Below are 16702 nucleotides of genomic sequence, written 5' to 3' on the forward strand. Positions count from 1 at the left end.
AATGTTCCTGCTACCATCACAGTTTCCATGCTTCAAGTACCCAAAACACTCTTCTAGAAACAGTGCCCAACCAGTCTGCTGAAAACCTCCTAAAAGAGATATGGCGTTGAAAATTCAAATATTAAGCATTATTTATGCTAATTATGCCTTTGTTCTAATAAATTTCTAGTTAAAATAACTAAGTAGTTAAAGCAAAGTTGTTAAAGCAAAATTTCAAATCATAACCTGTTGCTGAAGATGTCAGAGCAATGTTATAAAAAAGATTCTTATGCTCCAACAGCTTCTTATACCTAACTACCAATTGTAAAAATAATTTTATTTCTTTATACTCTGCAGTGCATTGTGTGTCTAACTCAACTGTTTCATACTTACTTCATAGTCACTGTGATCTAGAAGCCAAAACCCTCGAATCAGCTTAACAAGACCCCAGGGGATAGCAAAGGCAGTTGGAAAGGAGTCAATTGAAGTTTCTGTTTTATTTGGAAAAGAATGCATAATATCCAGCAGCAAGTAAATTGTCTGAGAGTATCTAATTAAGGTGAATAAATTGCCAAGACCAGAAACTTGTATCACATTACAGTCAGCAAAACAATGAAATAAGAATATGAAAATACTAGAAAGCAGAACACCTCAAGGTATTGATCTTGCCATTTTAAGCTATGAGAACCCATTATATCAATAGTTAGGTCCTTATCACAAAACTGCATTCTGAATATACTTCAGAAAGAAACACAGATTTTTGTAAGGCAATCAGAAGGGCAGATATTGGGTATTTATATACTGCTGTTACAAACCCAGGCTTCTGCTTCTGTCAGTGAAGCCAACAGTTGGACACTCAACACACTTCAACATCCAATGCTTAATTACTAAATAAAAGAAGTTCTACAGCTGTTTTATTCTCCTCATTTCCCATCTTCACAAATCCAACACAAATTATGGTGTCTGTACAATGCAACTTAACACTTACCGATTGAAACTCTGTTTAAAACTGCATGTGGATCCCTCACTCAAAGTGTCATCTACCCTTTCTGACATCCCATGTTAGGGACATGTCTGAGAACGGCAGCCTGGGACTACAACCATTTTTAACCCCTTTGCTCTCCAGGCTCCACTCTTGGTTTAGCCAACAAACAAGAAAAGGTAATTCTGCATGTTCCAGAAGCTTAAATATTAGGCTTCTGCCCAATGAATATTCTGTTTCTCTGCACTTTCTACACAAACCAAAAAAATCAAACACTCTTAGCTGGGCTGGGAAATGAATGATTTTGGCAAAAATCAGCAACTGAAAAACCACTGTCACTTCACCCTTTGGCTCTGAAACAGTACATTTTAGGGCACCATACTAACAAGCAGTCATACGCTACATATAGGGGTGTCCTAAAACATAAGTAACTGTGCTAAAATTTGAGAAGAACTAAGCAAGGTTTTTATCTTGAATACAACTTAGAGAACATGTTTTCTCATACGAAAAGAGACTTTGCAACAAAACATTTAAGAAATCAGAAAAATTCCAGTCTAGAAAGAAATTAAGCAATCCTTCTGTCTAGGACTTAATTCTATTCTAAATGCATTCGCTCACATTGTGTTTGAGGCATAAATTTTAAAGTGCTGCTAACCACACACAGGTGACAAGTATATAAAAACTTTTATGTACACACCCTGAAGGATTAATAACAGAATCTGGAAAGGATACAATTGCATGTTTGTTGCTTTCTTCAATGCTTTCTAGCAAATAGAGATCGAGCAGTGCCTGAAATGAAAGATGAAAAGGTTTTCTAATGCTCCTGTCTTCCACAATCATTGGCTTTAGGGGACTGCTGCTGCTGCTCCTGGGGTTTTCAGTGAACAGAACACTCACATGTAAACTAACAGGTGGGTATTTCCCAGTGCCGCCTTCATCTCTCTGCCACAACTTCTCCACTTCCTCTCCCAACTGGGAAACCATTCCATCAATCATTAAGCAATCAGAATCCCATTTGCCTCTGCAACAAAAGAGAGCAAGGGCTTGCACAGTGTAAAACACACAATCCAGCCTCTCAGTGTCACACATTTCTCTGAGTCAGAGGAAAGATGGTCTTCAGCTCACAATTAACTTATTAATTAAGAAGCCTGAAGCATGAACCCAAGAGAAGAGCTGCAATGACCTTCTGGGTTCCAGGCTTGCTTTCTTGCTCTGTTAAGTGTAATGCCAAGGAGTGCAGACAAAGGGTTTTAACTGCAAAAATAACACTCTCACAAGTCTAACAGTGTCAGCTTTCTAGAGAATTCCTCTAAGTCTTACCTTGATAAACGCTCGAGTTTCTGTCGGTGACCTGTATAGTAGCTCTGAATCAGAGGGTAATTGTAGAAAGGTCGAGACAAATGCATGTGATCATCTACAGGTGACAAAGTAAAAGCAAGTTAAAGAAGACCACATTTTTCAACTAAAACTTTGGACTAGACAGACAGATACCACACAACCTCAAGAAGCCTCCAATTCTCAGAGAATCCGATCCTGTTTCTGCCTTTGCTAACGGAGAACTATGACAAAACTACTACTGCTGCAATCTGCAAAACTGCAACTTCTTCTTGTCTCAAGACCAGTTTCGTGTCTGTGGTTGATGCAGCATTCAGACCAAGAAGGGTAAGCTCAAGGCTACTCCTAAATAAACAACTGTCAAAGGGAATGATTTTTTGAACATATGACCATCTGTAAAACAATTACAGCTGACAATGGAATTTATAAGGTGTCTGAATTAAGAGCATTTCCAAGGACTACTTTCACCTTGAGCAAAAAATCAAAGGTTCAAAACCTGCAGGTACTGATTTTACTATCAAAACAAGTGTTTTGGTACTACAGGTTCTGCTTACCTAAACCCTCGGGAAGGAGACTGGATTGACAGAACCAGATCACCACTTGTGCATACAAAGAAATGAGGCTGGTTACCATCTGCTTATTTGTCAAGTCTGAAAAACCTGAAAAAAAGGCAAAACAAGATTTGAGTATTGCAATTCCTCCTATTTTACAGAACTCCCTTTGCAGAACAAATAGAAAGTATGAACAAACACAGTAGAAACCTGCCTTTGTAGTTGTCTCTCTGGATCACTTATGAATTTGGAGAAAAAAAAAACCACCATTCTCCCCTCGCCAAAAAATACCCAATCACTACAAAGAAACAGAATCACCAAAGATTAAAATTGAAAAATAAAGCCTAAACTATTAGATATACTTAGGAAGACAACGTTTGTTTTCCATGTAGCAAAGAGCTTTAGTTTAGTGAAAGACATTATAGTCCTCTATTTCCATCAACATGCCAACAACAATTTATAAAATCAGAAGCCAAAAAAAACTCAAGGAAATGGCTTTACAAGTTACTCACTTTAGTTTCTTTCTATTTCCCAGCAATCCGCACACAACTATCAATTGCCAGCTAACAATTAGGAACACTTCTCAGCATTACCACACTCAGTTGCTGCAATTGCCACCCAGGTTCTCACGCAAGTCGGTGCTGAATCAGTGTAGCCTCCCATACCCAGCCTCATGGACTCCACAACAAGCTGCTTCCCTCAACTCAAACAGGCTTAAATCCAAGTCCCAGCTGCTTAGATTTAAGCCTCTCCTTCCAGCTCAACTGACTCTCTCCCAGTCATCCAAAACAACAATAGCTCCTATGCCCAGTTACAACCAAAGCATCCTTCCAAATCTTACCAATCAGACCAAAGGCCTAGCAGTGCTTTCACCAACCTTTCTCAGTAAGCTCTCGGGCTTCTGTTAGGAAACAGTTCAGGACTGTGCTGAGGTTGCTCAGAAGCAGCTGGCAGTGCTGAAGGGACTGTAATGTCTGTGGGTCAATGAAGTTGCAGGAGCCATCAAAGAGCGGAACACCTTGTCAAGGAGAAATATTCAATCGTCACTCAGCAGAGAAACTGCACACTTCCAAACTTAAACAACCACAAGAGACTTAAAGAACCAGCAGCATACACTGGCAGATTGCTGAAGAAGATCCTTTATGAAGAATGACTCGAGGTTTCAAAAAACCACTACACCACTACTCACATATTTGGTCCAGTTCATCTTTTGTACAGACCACTTTGTTCCACATCCACTCAAGAACAAACCGTAAATTTACAGCAGAACTTGGCTGCTCTTTAAAAACAGAAAACAAAAAGGACATGAAATCACAATTTCTAACCAAAACAGACACAACATAAAAACAATGGAAGCAGCATTACCTTCAGAAGTCCAGTGTTTAATGCATCCTGTCAGAAGTTCTAAAGAACCTGTCTGCACAGCAGCTGACAACACTGCTTCTAACTGCTCCTCCTGAACAGAACAGACAAAAGCAAATCACAACCTCACATACTTTTCTTTTAAGGCTTACCTTGATAAACACTGGAGTTTCTGTCGGTGACCCGAATCAGATACTACCTGAGCCACAACACAAGTGTTTTTTTTCTAACTGGATGCCCACTCAGACACTAGTTGCAAATGCAACTAATTCCATATTCTTGATTCTTTCTTAATTCGAGCCACAGGCTGGACTGCTTGCTGGTTTGAGGAACACAGAAACGTTTTCCTCTGATATCTCAACTTCACACAGGCTAGTTTCAATCTCTGTTTCTGTGCCTTGGGGTTTCAGTCTTCATTTAGTGAGTCCCAATTAACTATTTTCAGTAACATCCTCTGCTAATACCCGTTATGCACTTTGGGCATGCCCTTTTGCCATCAGGAACACGTGAAGGGGACACAGCAAGCACCACTGCGTTTGCATGGAAACACTGAAGCTGAAGTCAAGCAGCTCCTGAGACTAGCAAGATATGAAGCAGCTTTGACAGCCAAAACATTAAGTTACAATTTTTTGAAGTACCAGAAAGAAGTGAAACATTTTAGTTCTAACAGGCTGGAATTTCAGCCTGTTCAATTACTGTATTCTATTGCCATGGCAGCCCTTGAGAAAGATAATGCACAGGCATGCACACACATGGGAAATAATGTAGCAGCTTATTCCAGCTGGTGTTCAGACATTTATTTCAGGTGAAATGATCCTGCATAGAATTTTTCCCTTTTTTTATTCCTGTATTTTTTTGAAAACAAACTTTTAAAGTTTGCATTCTAAGTAAAATCACGACATTTAAGAGTGATTTCTACATATTAGAAGACATACAGGATATTTCCATCATTTTCGAAAATGCATTTCAGAGATGGAAACATGCCAAATACTACTTAGCATACCAAACAAAAATTTCAAGCTACTTGATCTTAATTCTGAATTTCTTCTTTCTAGTAATTTAATAGCAATCCCTGCTTAATGCAGTGTCTGAACAATATAATCACAATTCAGCAAATGCCATAGTAAAATGTCTTGCTTTCTCAAGTAAATTCACACCAGAGTTGACATCAGAAAATCCAATCAGAATCTAAAGGCCTACATCAGGCTTGCAAAATAAGCATTCTATGGGCCGGGTCTGCTTGCCAAATTTCTTTTAGCTACCACATTATGCAGAAGCGTTATTTTTCCTGACACATTTCCACAGTCGGGTGAAGAATCCCACAGACAGGAAGATGAAGGCAGGGGGAAGACTGCTCTCCTCTCTCCTTCCTAGTGCTGCTGCTCCCTCCATGATGACCACATCCAACCCTTCAGCTTTGACCCTGCCTGGAGAAAGATGGGCTGCTCATCACAAAGACTCCTCCTCTCATGAAACTCTTCAGAGGAGAAACAAAGTTCGCTGCACCGAAAACGGAAAACCCATGAGAGAGGGGTGTGAAGCCACAGACAGAATGTAGCAGTTTTGGAAGATACATTATTTCTGCTATCTATATGTCAAAACCTGCCTCTCAGAGCAGCTTGCAATCAAAAATCATGGTCTTACAGCCTCTTCAGACAAGATGATGTATTTCCCCCTGGATTCCCCAAAGTACACTCACCTGACTCAGACTGGATGGCTGGACATCAACCAGTCTTGGAGACAGCAAGCCAGCTACAAGACACCGAGTGTAGCTGTCACAAATGGCTTCACTTATTAAAGGACCAGATTTCTTCAAAAACTTCAGGGTCTGAAACATCAATCAAAACACACTGGTTAAGACAGCATTCAGTCACTAAGGCTCTGCCTTAAAAACAACAGCCAAACTAATGGTTTCCATTTTAAAAAGTACCCTGCAGAAGAAAATATCAACCCTTACAATGCTAAAAAAAGTACTTTCCAGCCTGTCAATACAAAGGCCCTGGTATTTTCTCAGATACAAATTACATTCAACAGAAATGAAACCTAACACACAACTTTAAATCACACATCTGAGCTTGTTTGTTCTGAAGCTGATTCATGTTACAGTATTTAGTGAGCTGGAAATTAATTTGAAAGGGTTTGTCAAAAGCTGTGCAGTGGCTCAGAAATTATAATTTGGCCAAGGTTGAGAAAAAAAACTGCATTTCTTCTCAAACAGTTAAATCACTTTTCCCTTTCTCCATGCTGTTCTCCCTTCTCAAGTTCATCAACCCTAACTCCACTCTATACAAAGAAGTAAACGCTTTCCCCAACTTCCACCACACTTGTCCTTCTGACTACAGCAATGCTGCAATTCCTTTCCAGCCATTCAACCCCTGCTCGTGTCTCCTTAAAACAGGGCCATTTGCACAAAACTGGCACGATATGACTGAAGCTATGCATGTGCATGGGCAATGTGAGCATCAAGAGGTCTCTCACACTCAAAGCACTGCAAGAGAAAAGTTAGGAAAGGTTCATCTCTTGGCACTCTCAATACAATTAAAAAGTCACCTCCTTCTGGAAGCCGGTGCAAGTCATGTGAACAACTCCCGAGTTGAGCAAGCACGTCACATCTGCAGAAACAAGGAACGTTTGACAGACCTTGTTACCTTAGCTCCACTTGATGCTTTTTAAATAGTGCTGTCTGCAAAGACAAACCTCCAGCACCCCTTTCCTTCATCACATCACTCGCACACTTCCCATAAAAACTACTTAGTCTCTGTCTGTAGAAACTTAAGGTTGAGTGCTATCCAGGTGCCTCAGCTCAAAGGTATTTAATTTTGTGACCACCACCCCTTCCCAGGCTATGTTACAAAAGCCCCAAAACCCAAAACTCAGAAGCCTGTCAGATGTGTTTCACAAGACTAAGTACCTTGTCAGGACAAGGAAATCAGGTTGGATGAGGTTTGTGGGCCTTTTTTGCATTTGGTTTTTGTGTGACAAACAATGAACAAGAGAAATGAAAGAGAACCACTAAAGTGGCATTTGACCTCCACCGAAACTTGTCACTATTGAAATGAAAAGCACTGAAATACCTACCAAAATTATAGGTGCTTGGATTAAAAAACTGTTCTGGTGGTGGATAAGAAGGGGGAACCCCCCGACTCAGACTACGCTCGTGTACCAGAATATCCAAAATGAGGTTTGGAGATGTCATGCTTATTACAGGATCCAGTGACCACAGTGCAAAATAGGGGCAATCATGAAGCAATTCTTCTGGCCTTAAAAAGAACAAGTGCATAAGCTCGGCAGCAATTTTTAAATTAATCCTTTGTAGGGATATTGAAACCACTTAGTTAAAACCCACCGCAATGAGTCTGGCATTTGAGCATGATACCAGCGATTGATGTCAAACACACCCAAATAAACAGATGGTTTTTCTTGACCATAGGTATTCACTTGCCAACTGAAGATCGATACACTGGTGTCAGGAGAGATAACTGTCAAAGACAAGACATTGTTGTTTGTAGAACATATATTTGCTGTTATTTCACTCATGAAACAAAACATTTTAGTAGGAATGATAAAAAAAATTATGAAATAGCAACCATCTCTTCAGTAGGCCTCAGTCATACTGCCTCTTTTTCTTATTCAAATTATATTTGTTTTAAACAAAATCAAATACACTATTATTAATTAAGTTTTGCATGCTGGATGAATAATTTGGTGGAAAAATATGATGGGAACTCATAGATTGCTATTTTTAGAAAGCATATTTGTATTTATCATATACAGTTTATTCCTCACTAGCATGATTGATTTCAGTATATGACTAAACAGGAAGCTTAAAGAGTCAAAGAAAATAATTAAATTATCAGACTAAATAAATAATATAATACTTAAAAATACAAAGAGGACATAGCAATAAAGATTTTAACATAAAACATTCACAATGTTCTATTCCAGTTCCCTCTGTAATTGGAATGTTTTGTGTTCTCTGGGGAGAATGCATTCTCTAGGTCTAAAACCATGTGAATAGCATTTACTCTAATAGAACAAGAAACAAGAGAAGACTGTATGTTTGGCAAAATGCTTCTCGGTTCTCTCTTCAATTCTTCACTAAGGATTCTCACACACTTTGCTATGCCTCATTGTGAACGTCTGTGCCATTTCAATTTTGTCAGCTGCTGAAACTACCTTAGCATATAGCAATTACCTTCCCAACTGAGAAGACAACCTCACTGCTGGCCTCAACACATATCCAGCAGAAGCTCATGTATGCCAAGAACTTAACTTGAGCAGATTTGAATAAAATTTAATTAGAAACCATCAGAAAACTAACAGGTATTTCACCATGCCTCATACTTGATAATAACAAGACAGAAAAGGTTTTTCTTCTTGTTATTTTGGGGATTTGGAGTTTTTTAATGTGGTGGGGTGGCTCATATTCAGCCAGCTGTCATGTAGGACACCTTGGTACTTTTCCACCAGGCACATTTTCCAACCACTTTTCCCCAAGCCTGTAGCATTGCAAGAGGTGTTTGTACCTCCTACACTTGGCCTCAGTCCATCGATCCAGCCTGTTCAGATCCCTCTGCACAGCCTTCCTATCCTCCAGAAGATCAACATCCTTGTCCAAGATGGTGTTGTCCCAAACTTACTGAGGGTGCACTCAGTCCCCTCATTCATTGATGAAGATATTTCATAGGACTGGCCCCAGTTCTGAGCCCTGGGGAACTAGATTCAGTGGATGCACACTGGATGCAGCCAGAGGTTTGAGCAGGATAAAAAAAATTCAGGTAACACTCCTAAACAGTAGACTAAGCAATAAAATGATCTTACTCTTCAATGCAGACAACTGGCAGAACAAGCTGAATGACCAGTCTTATACAGATGACCCCATTCACTGCTCTAGCATCTCAGCAAACCTAAAATAAAACCTTTTTTCCTTTAAAGAATGATGTTCAGGCGGGTAAGAAATCTCACATTAACTTAAGTACATAGTTTCTTTTAATAAACCCAAGAAGGTCAGCTAGATGAATATTTAAGACTTTAAGACTGTGGGTATAGAACAACATTCACTGCTTAAATTTCTAAACCATGTAGTTCAGAATAACCAAACAAGGACATCAGAACAAACCTTTATTAACGCTATCCTCTCTGACAGCATGGTTGTGAAATTTTCCTATGGTCTGACAGCTGAGGAATTTAGTATTGCTGGTCTGTCCTCTCAAGGGAAAGATTCCACCAGAGAGATCTAAACTAAAGAGTTTGACACAGTATGTAAAACCCTGGGGGGAAAAAATGAAAAAGAGAGGAAAGGTAATTTTGAAATAACAACATACATTATACCTAAGTATGAATTAATGCAAATATCTGATATAATATGCTTATTTCACTGTATGCTTCCCATCAATAGGAATTACATCTGACATGCACGAGAATTAGGTGTCAAGTCATAATGGGCAAGTTTGGCTCTAAAGGCTTTTGCACATTTTCAAAATTTAGCATTTCCCTATGTCCAAGATTAAAAAAAAAATGTTTTCCTATTACCATCTGAGTAGGAGTTGCCTCGGGGCAGTTTTCCTTATCTGCTGTTAATAGCCCCATCAATGCCTTGCCACATGACTCAGAGATACACTGTCCAGGAGAAGGAGGTGATTAAGGACACACCTCGTGACTCATAATAACCAATTGTGAGATGCTCTGGCGAGGGGGAAGGAGCTAGGCATTCCCACCTGGATAAAACTGGGAATTTCTAGACAGAGGGGCAGCCTTTTCACAGGTTCTCCGAGAAGACACAGCAACTACATCTGCCATCCCAAGAGGACTACAGCTACTCCAATTTGGACTGCTACCAGCACGCTGGCCAGGTTGTATTCTGACTTTGTCAGTAATCCTTCCCTTTGTATTATTGCATGTATTTTTTTGTCCTTTTCCCAATAAATTGTATTTCTGACTTGGAGTCTCTCACTGGTTTTGCTTTCAAACCAGAACACCCTAACATTAGTCTAGATCTAAACATGTGTTGCAGAATTCCTTGCATCATCCAAGTGCCTTTACAAACCTGAACAAATACTTACAAAGAGACATCTAAAACAATGCAACACATCTTGACACAAAGCCTTTGCTCCATGTTTTGATTACAGAACCTGACATTACAGCAGCTAAAGGTCTGTCAGGAGACATTATTGATAAGCATATCAGTGGAATGAACACTCATCTCTCTAGTAACAATGAGAACTCCCTAAAGACTTTAAACCTTCTTTCAAACCACATGAGCTCTTATCATGGAAATATCCCTCAATTCCTTATGGAGAGGACATAGGATGAATGGACAATGTGTTTAAGATCCCAAATTACTACAGAGCAAGCAAACTCCTCTGAGACACACAGAAATAAATCTACAGAAAGGATGGCCCTAAACCTCTGCCACCACCATTTTCTAAGGAAGCATTAAGTGAAATACTGTCTTTTCAGTACAACTCTCATTTCACCTGTCTACCATACAACATGTGAATGTGTGTGTATTGTGGACAAATAGCAGCTCTACAATAAAAAAACCCAACAAAACACCAAACTAAAAAGCACAGCAAAATTACTTCCAAACAAAAACTGAGTTTCCAAAACTTTTAGTGATCTAAAATGAACTGGCATGAAACAACACATTCTAATTCTATACATTTAATTCATCTAATCTGAGAAGAGACAAGCTCACTCTTAATGGTTCCAGGAAATGCTATAAATAAATATCAGATGTCTAAAATAAATTAATAGATTAAAAGTTTTTCATTACTGAAAAGAAAAAATGGTAACATCTGTCCTGAAACATGCACATTCTATTCTATTTTATTCAGAAATTTTGGAAATAACAAATACACATGCACTGTAGTTAAGAAAAATCAAAAACATCTCTTTGAAAAACTAACATGAAGCCTAAGCAAAGAATCTCATCTTATGAAATGACTAAAGATAAAATTTATTTTAAAAAAAGATGAGGATCTGAACAAGATGTCCACCATACCAAAGGACAGTTCCATAAGATAAAGTACTATAATTCTATAAAGTCATCAGGCATTCATTTTAATGAATGACTAGAAATTTCAGCTTTCATTCATATACAAAGAGCCAACTTAATTGATACTCAGGGAAACTTTATCTTTTCATCTCTTACATATAGCCTGTCTTACCTCATATGTGACTTGTCCTGATGCCAGACATTTCCTGTCACCAAATGCTAATTGCAAGAGATGCAAATTTACAGCATTCCCTTCACTGGAAAAGGTATAAACGAGGAGATTTGATTACAAAGCTGCTTTACAATCCTCATTATCATTTTATTAGACCTAGGCTGAAACTAACCTGAGAGCATGCTCTTGCTGAAAAGAAAAACACTGCTTCTCAAAACATGGTAATTGGTCACACTTAGCCAGTAAAACCGAAAGGAGGAAATTCTGACATGAACAGCTTCAGGGGCAAATGCTAACTATACCATTGGAAAGCTTTAATATTCAGCATGGACCTAAAATTGTCAAAAATAGCTCTTCACAGTAAAGCATTCTCCATAAAACTGCTTTGAAGTAAAGCTCAAGAAAACTGCCACTCTATGAACGGCTGGGCTGACTAAGAAGCTTGCTGATGCCGAGAGAGAGAGGTATGTTTGTCCCCTTCCCATCTAAGTTCCAGTCCCTCTCCTGCATGCAATGCACCCTTCAACACTCTGACTTATTCCTTATCCAAGCTGGAAACCATTGATATGTTTGCTGAACACTGCTCCTTTTCTACCAGAGAAGCTGAACTGGCACATAAGGACTCCAAAGATTTCTGAAGCTCTCATGAAGCAACCAGCAATATTGTCATCATCCTCTTTTAGGGACAACTCTATGTGAACAAATATTAAACAAACAGTTAAATTAGTCACTTATTGTAATTTTTATTCACCTTTGTTGTGTAGACTGAACAGCCCATAAGTAGCAACAATTTTGAAGATCATTCTCAGGCTCTTGAAAAGCAAGAGCACAGACAGGAATCCTTCCTCCTCCAAGTTGAGTGTAGTGCCTGCAGGTTTGAAAAAAAAGTAGAAAAGACAAATAATGGTATCAAGCAACTGACTACCTTTTATGCAGCAATCAAGGTGAGATTTCTGTCCATCAAAGCAATAACCTCTATTTATGTCCTCCTCTGCCTGAGGAGGAAGAACAGAAATGATTAGTTCAGCTGCTACGGAAAACACTGTTCCTATTGTTGAAGTCTACTTCAGTACTGAACTTAAAATGCAGTACATCTGAACATATTTAAAACAACACCAAACACAAGGAGCTTCTCATTTCTTTATTTGGACATTGAAACAAACTTTTTCTTTCAGACTTCTGAACCTTAGTTGTAACTTCACAATCTTTTCCTGATACTTAAATGTGCCTCCACTGTCTATTTATGCATTCATAATTATGGTAACTGCAGATTTGCTAAAGTAAACCCCTATCTGAATTTCACCATTTATTTAAAGTGACACCACTCTTTAGCAGATATTAAATAATTTCTTAATTTTACTATTGTTTATAAATTTACATGCTTCTTATTCTCATTTCCAAGGCTTCCAAGGAAAAATTGGCTCATGTACATCAATGCTATTGAATTATTATGTCTCACTAGTTTCATCCTGGACCCCTAAAAAAATATAATCAGCAAAATCACATTATTCATATAATGAAGCTTTTCAGTGCATGCTCTCATTGCAGTAACTGGTTGTGAAAAATAATTTCTAAAACCTGTCTCATGGAAAAACACACAGTGCCGTATTTCACTGAATATGACAGGACAGACGAAACTGACTTAAAAAATCAGATCTCTCACATCCCTACTGTCTGACATGACCCAGTACTTTCCACAAGACCTCTATGCACGGGCTCTATTTCAGTCCACTGCAGAGGAGCTGCTGCACTTAATCCATGTATGAGTTAAGAGGATTTCTGAACACACCAAGGTTATACCCAACATCCCACACACAGAAAATGGGCTCTTGAAATTAATATATTTCCTGAAGCAGAAAAATTGAGACTCCTGTGCCTCCAAGCATGGCCAAGTAGAAGTGAGTACTTACGCCTTCTTCAAAGTTTTCATGTTCCCCAGTGACAAGTAGCCATCAGAAAAACCCACAACGAGCTGGTTGCTTCTGCTTATGTAGCACAGGGTTGATATTGCTGTTCCTGAAGGACTTCGTAATTGAAAACAGAGATGCCTCCCTTCCCTGGTCACAGCTTCTCTTCTTTGTGGAACTTCAGCAGGAATTCTAGTGACAACTTCTAGATCTACACACATAAAAACAGGCCAGAAATTAATGCATTATGACACTTCAGTTGCATTTTAAACTGATGTGATTATACAACTTGTATAATCTAATTCTTCAAGCAAAACACCGATTTTTGCAGCACCTTTTTTTGCTATTCCCATTTGTTATTCCCCTGTTATTAAGCTTGGGTCTGCTCTGCTCTGCTCCGGATCGCATCTCACAGCATTTATTTGGGAAGCTGCATTTTCATGGGGCGCTGGCATTGTGCCAGCATCAAACCATGACATGCACCCACTCAGAGAACAGAAGGACTCTCTAATGGGACAGGCATTCTCACTCCTATTTCAAAACTAGGTACAAATGTAACCATTGCAGACCAATTCCTTTATTGGGACTCACAAGGAAGCTACTTGAAGAGACATGAACTCCTGAAGCCACTCTGACAACACCCAAAACAGTGTATGCAATCTGAAAACACAAATTGCAGGATTCATTCACACAAATGCAAGATTTCTGATAAGCCAGATTTACTTTAAAACACAAGCCTAAAGCCTGACCCAAGTCATTCATGGAAACAGGAGAGAACACTCCCAAGGAATTTGGCACCTCTGGCACAACTTCCTATCCCACAGTTGCACTGACTCAAGTGGAAAAATTCCTACCTCCCACTGGCAAGAACCACAGGGGCAAAGGCATGTGGGCAGCAAGAGGCCTTCTTGACATCGGGAGGAGTATTAAGCCACTCCCATTTTTTGACCAGTTCAGAACCATACCACGTCAAACTGCTGTCTGCAGTCGGCAATGTCAGTAGTCAGTCAGCACGTGCTGGGCTCTGCATTGGGACACAAGCTGGGTTTTGAAAAGAAACACATTTTCTTACTTCTAAATTCAGTTTAAAAACTGCAGCTTACCTGATGCTTCTACTTCATTCTGACTGCAAGATAAATCATCCAAACAAAGGTCAACCAGAAGGACATGGCCAACATCTGTGGCCACTGCTGCCACTCCAAAGAGCCATCGCAGACTCTGATGAAGGTGCCGCGTGCTCACGCTGGCTCCGCCGTCATTGCTGATGGGTTCGATAGCAGTCACCTGCAGGGAGCTGCACGTTAATATCAAAGCTCTTCCACAGGCTCAAGAGTAATCCCCAGAAGGAAAGCCAGCATTAGCACATCAGAAACAGGAAACTAAATACAGAATAAGATGTCCATGGGAATGAAACAATCCCAGAAAGGATTGGAGGGGGATGCTGGCTTACTAAAATCCACACTGGCTCTCACTTTGACTGATAATATCCTATAAAAATTTTAAATGCACACCAGCACTCTGTAAAAGGCAGCCTAAGCCAATAGCAAGAGACTAAACAAGAACTCAGCCTATGGCAGGAGCTCTCTCTGCTGCCTCATAGGCCAAGCACTCCCCATGACCTCAGCACAAGGTGAACAGACCCTTCAGCACCCACAGCACACCCAGGACAATACTGACTGCTCTAGCAGACACAAGCACACCAGGGCTCCTGCACTAAAGCTGCACAACACAAGAATAGGGGCTATCTTCTGGCCTCTTACAAATACAGCACCATGTAAGCAGACATCAGCTGTACAGCAACAGCAAAGGTTTGTCTGAAACAAAGAAGTGAGCATTACAAGTGAGCATCTTTTTATGTAGCTTATTTACCCCCAGATGTATGGAAAAATATCCAAACTTATAGGCCCCCTAAGTTTTTTTCTGTGCTGTATCAAGCACTTGCTTATGCACTGCCTGGCTACCTGCAATACAATCCACCTTTTACCTTGAACACAAGTCCAATCCTACAGCTACCTCTAGTAAATTCAGATAATTTTGTTTTCTTTCAGAATTCCTATTCAAATTAAATTTTTAATCTTTACTGCTGCTCAGAGGACTAACAAGAATATTTTGATTATTCAAATTCTTGTGCTTTGAGTCTTAGTGAGTGTGATGAGGAAATACAGAACACATCTTGGTGTGCAATTACACAAGGTTCAAGGGGTGCTTCTTCTAACTGTTTAATGTTATTATTTTCATTGTACAGCTGGATTCAAATGAATCTTTATTAGCTCTGCATAGAGTCTTTTAACAATGTTCCATGTAGAAGATCCTGAAATGACATATTTTTCCACTAGGCTATGCACTGCTTTCTCCTATTCTCCTAGAGTACTGCCAACTCATTCTGAGGAAGAACAGAGAAAACTTTTCTCACTGAATCTGAATGCTGCCCGTCTGCCTCATACAAACCAGGAAAATTTGAAAAAACACCATGAGGCAGTCCTGAAACATGCAATCACAATAAACCCACATGGAAAATAATACTAGAAATATGGTGCTCCTCAAAGCTTTAAAACAACAAGGACAAAAATGCAGAAAGGGGTGTTGAGAAAAAGGCTCTCTTGGCTGGGTACTCTGAACTGACAATATGTTAATAAAATTCAGAAAACATACAACCTTCAAAGAGATGTTCCAAGCATCTCCTGAAACAAGATTCATGCAGCACCAAACAACACAACATTTTCATTTCCCCAAAAAGATACATACCCTTCCTGGAAGAACAACTGCTTTAACCACTCTCGAGATCCCAAGGTCATACAGACAGAGAACACTTCCCTCTGCTTCCTCCAACCCAACCAGGAGCCCAGTCCTCTTGTGCCAAGAGAACTCCTTCACCACGCGAACAGTGGAAGGCTGCTCGCTCACTCCACTGAAGCGATACGCAGAGAGCCGCTCCCCGGTCACTGAGTTCACCACCTCCAGCTGGGGGCCACACGCCAGCCACGCCAGGCCACTCCTGCCTGCAGGAAAAAGAAACACCACTCAACAAACGCCCAGCAGAAGAACTGAAACAACAGCAATGGCACTGCCACTGGGCCTTTCCCTCAAATGCACCTAAAGAGAGGAAGGCCAACCTGCCTACACCTGGACAATTATTTTAAATCACCCACTGCAATCCTCAACCAATACTTCTTAAAATTAATAACCCCATTCTTTGGCATTTATATTTGTCATTCCAGCACTCAAGAACGTTGACTGTTTGGGATAAAGATTACAATAGATTGAGCTCTAGCCTGTATGCCATACTTGGCCTGGTTTTGCTAAGAAACACCTAGATATGTACAGGAATACAAGTCTCAAAGCATACTTCAAATACAGGCCATCTAAACCAATTCCTTTCCAGTTAGGAATTTTGCTTGACACATGACTACTCTGGGC

At 39.7% G+C, this 16702-nt stretch overlaps 1 protein-coding gene across 1 annotated transcript in view; it reads right to left on the minus strand.

Moving 5' to 3' along the window:
• LOC144246049 (protein ELYS-like) overlaps positions 1–14502 on the minus strand; it is an 18726-nt gene extending 4224 nt beyond the window's left edge. Inside the window, exons 1-17 of the mRNA XM_077782047.1 lie at positions 14140–14502; positions 13289–13496; positions 12130–12246; positions 11379–11463; positions 9329–9479; positions 7556–7688; positions 7288–7469; positions 6760–6821; positions 5909–6037; positions 4213–4303; positions 4037–4126; positions 3725–3865; positions 2851–2955; positions 2282–2375; positions 1859–1982; positions 1694–1750; positions 373–519 (exon numbers count right to left, since the gene is read on the minus strand). Coding sequence (XP_077638173.1) covers positions 373–519; positions 1694–1750; positions 1859–1982; positions 2282–2375; positions 2851–2955; positions 3725–3865; positions 4037–4126; positions 4213–4303; positions 5909–6037; positions 6760–6821; positions 7288–7469; positions 7556–7688; positions 9329–9479; positions 11379–11463; positions 12130–12246; positions 13289–13496; positions 14140–14248 — 2025 coding nt within the window. The 5' untranslated portion in view covers positions 14249–14502. The remainder of the gene's footprint in view (positions 1–372; positions 520–1693; positions 1751–1858; positions 1983–2281; positions 2376–2850; positions 2956–3724; positions 3866–4036; positions 4127–4212; positions 4304–5908; positions 6038–6759; positions 6822–7287; positions 7470–7555; positions 7689–9328; positions 9480–11378; positions 11464–12129; positions 12247–13288; positions 13497–14139) is intronic.
• Between the last annotated feature and the right edge of the window lie 2200 nt (positions 14503–16702).

Source organism: Lonchura striata, chromosome 3, assembly GCF_046129695.1.
Source record: "Lonchura striata isolate bLonStr1 chromosome 3, bLonStr1.mat, whole genome shotgun sequence".
Classification (NCBI taxonomy): domain Eukaryota; kingdom Metazoa; phylum Chordata; class Aves; order Passeriformes; family Estrildidae; genus Lonchura; species Lonchura striata.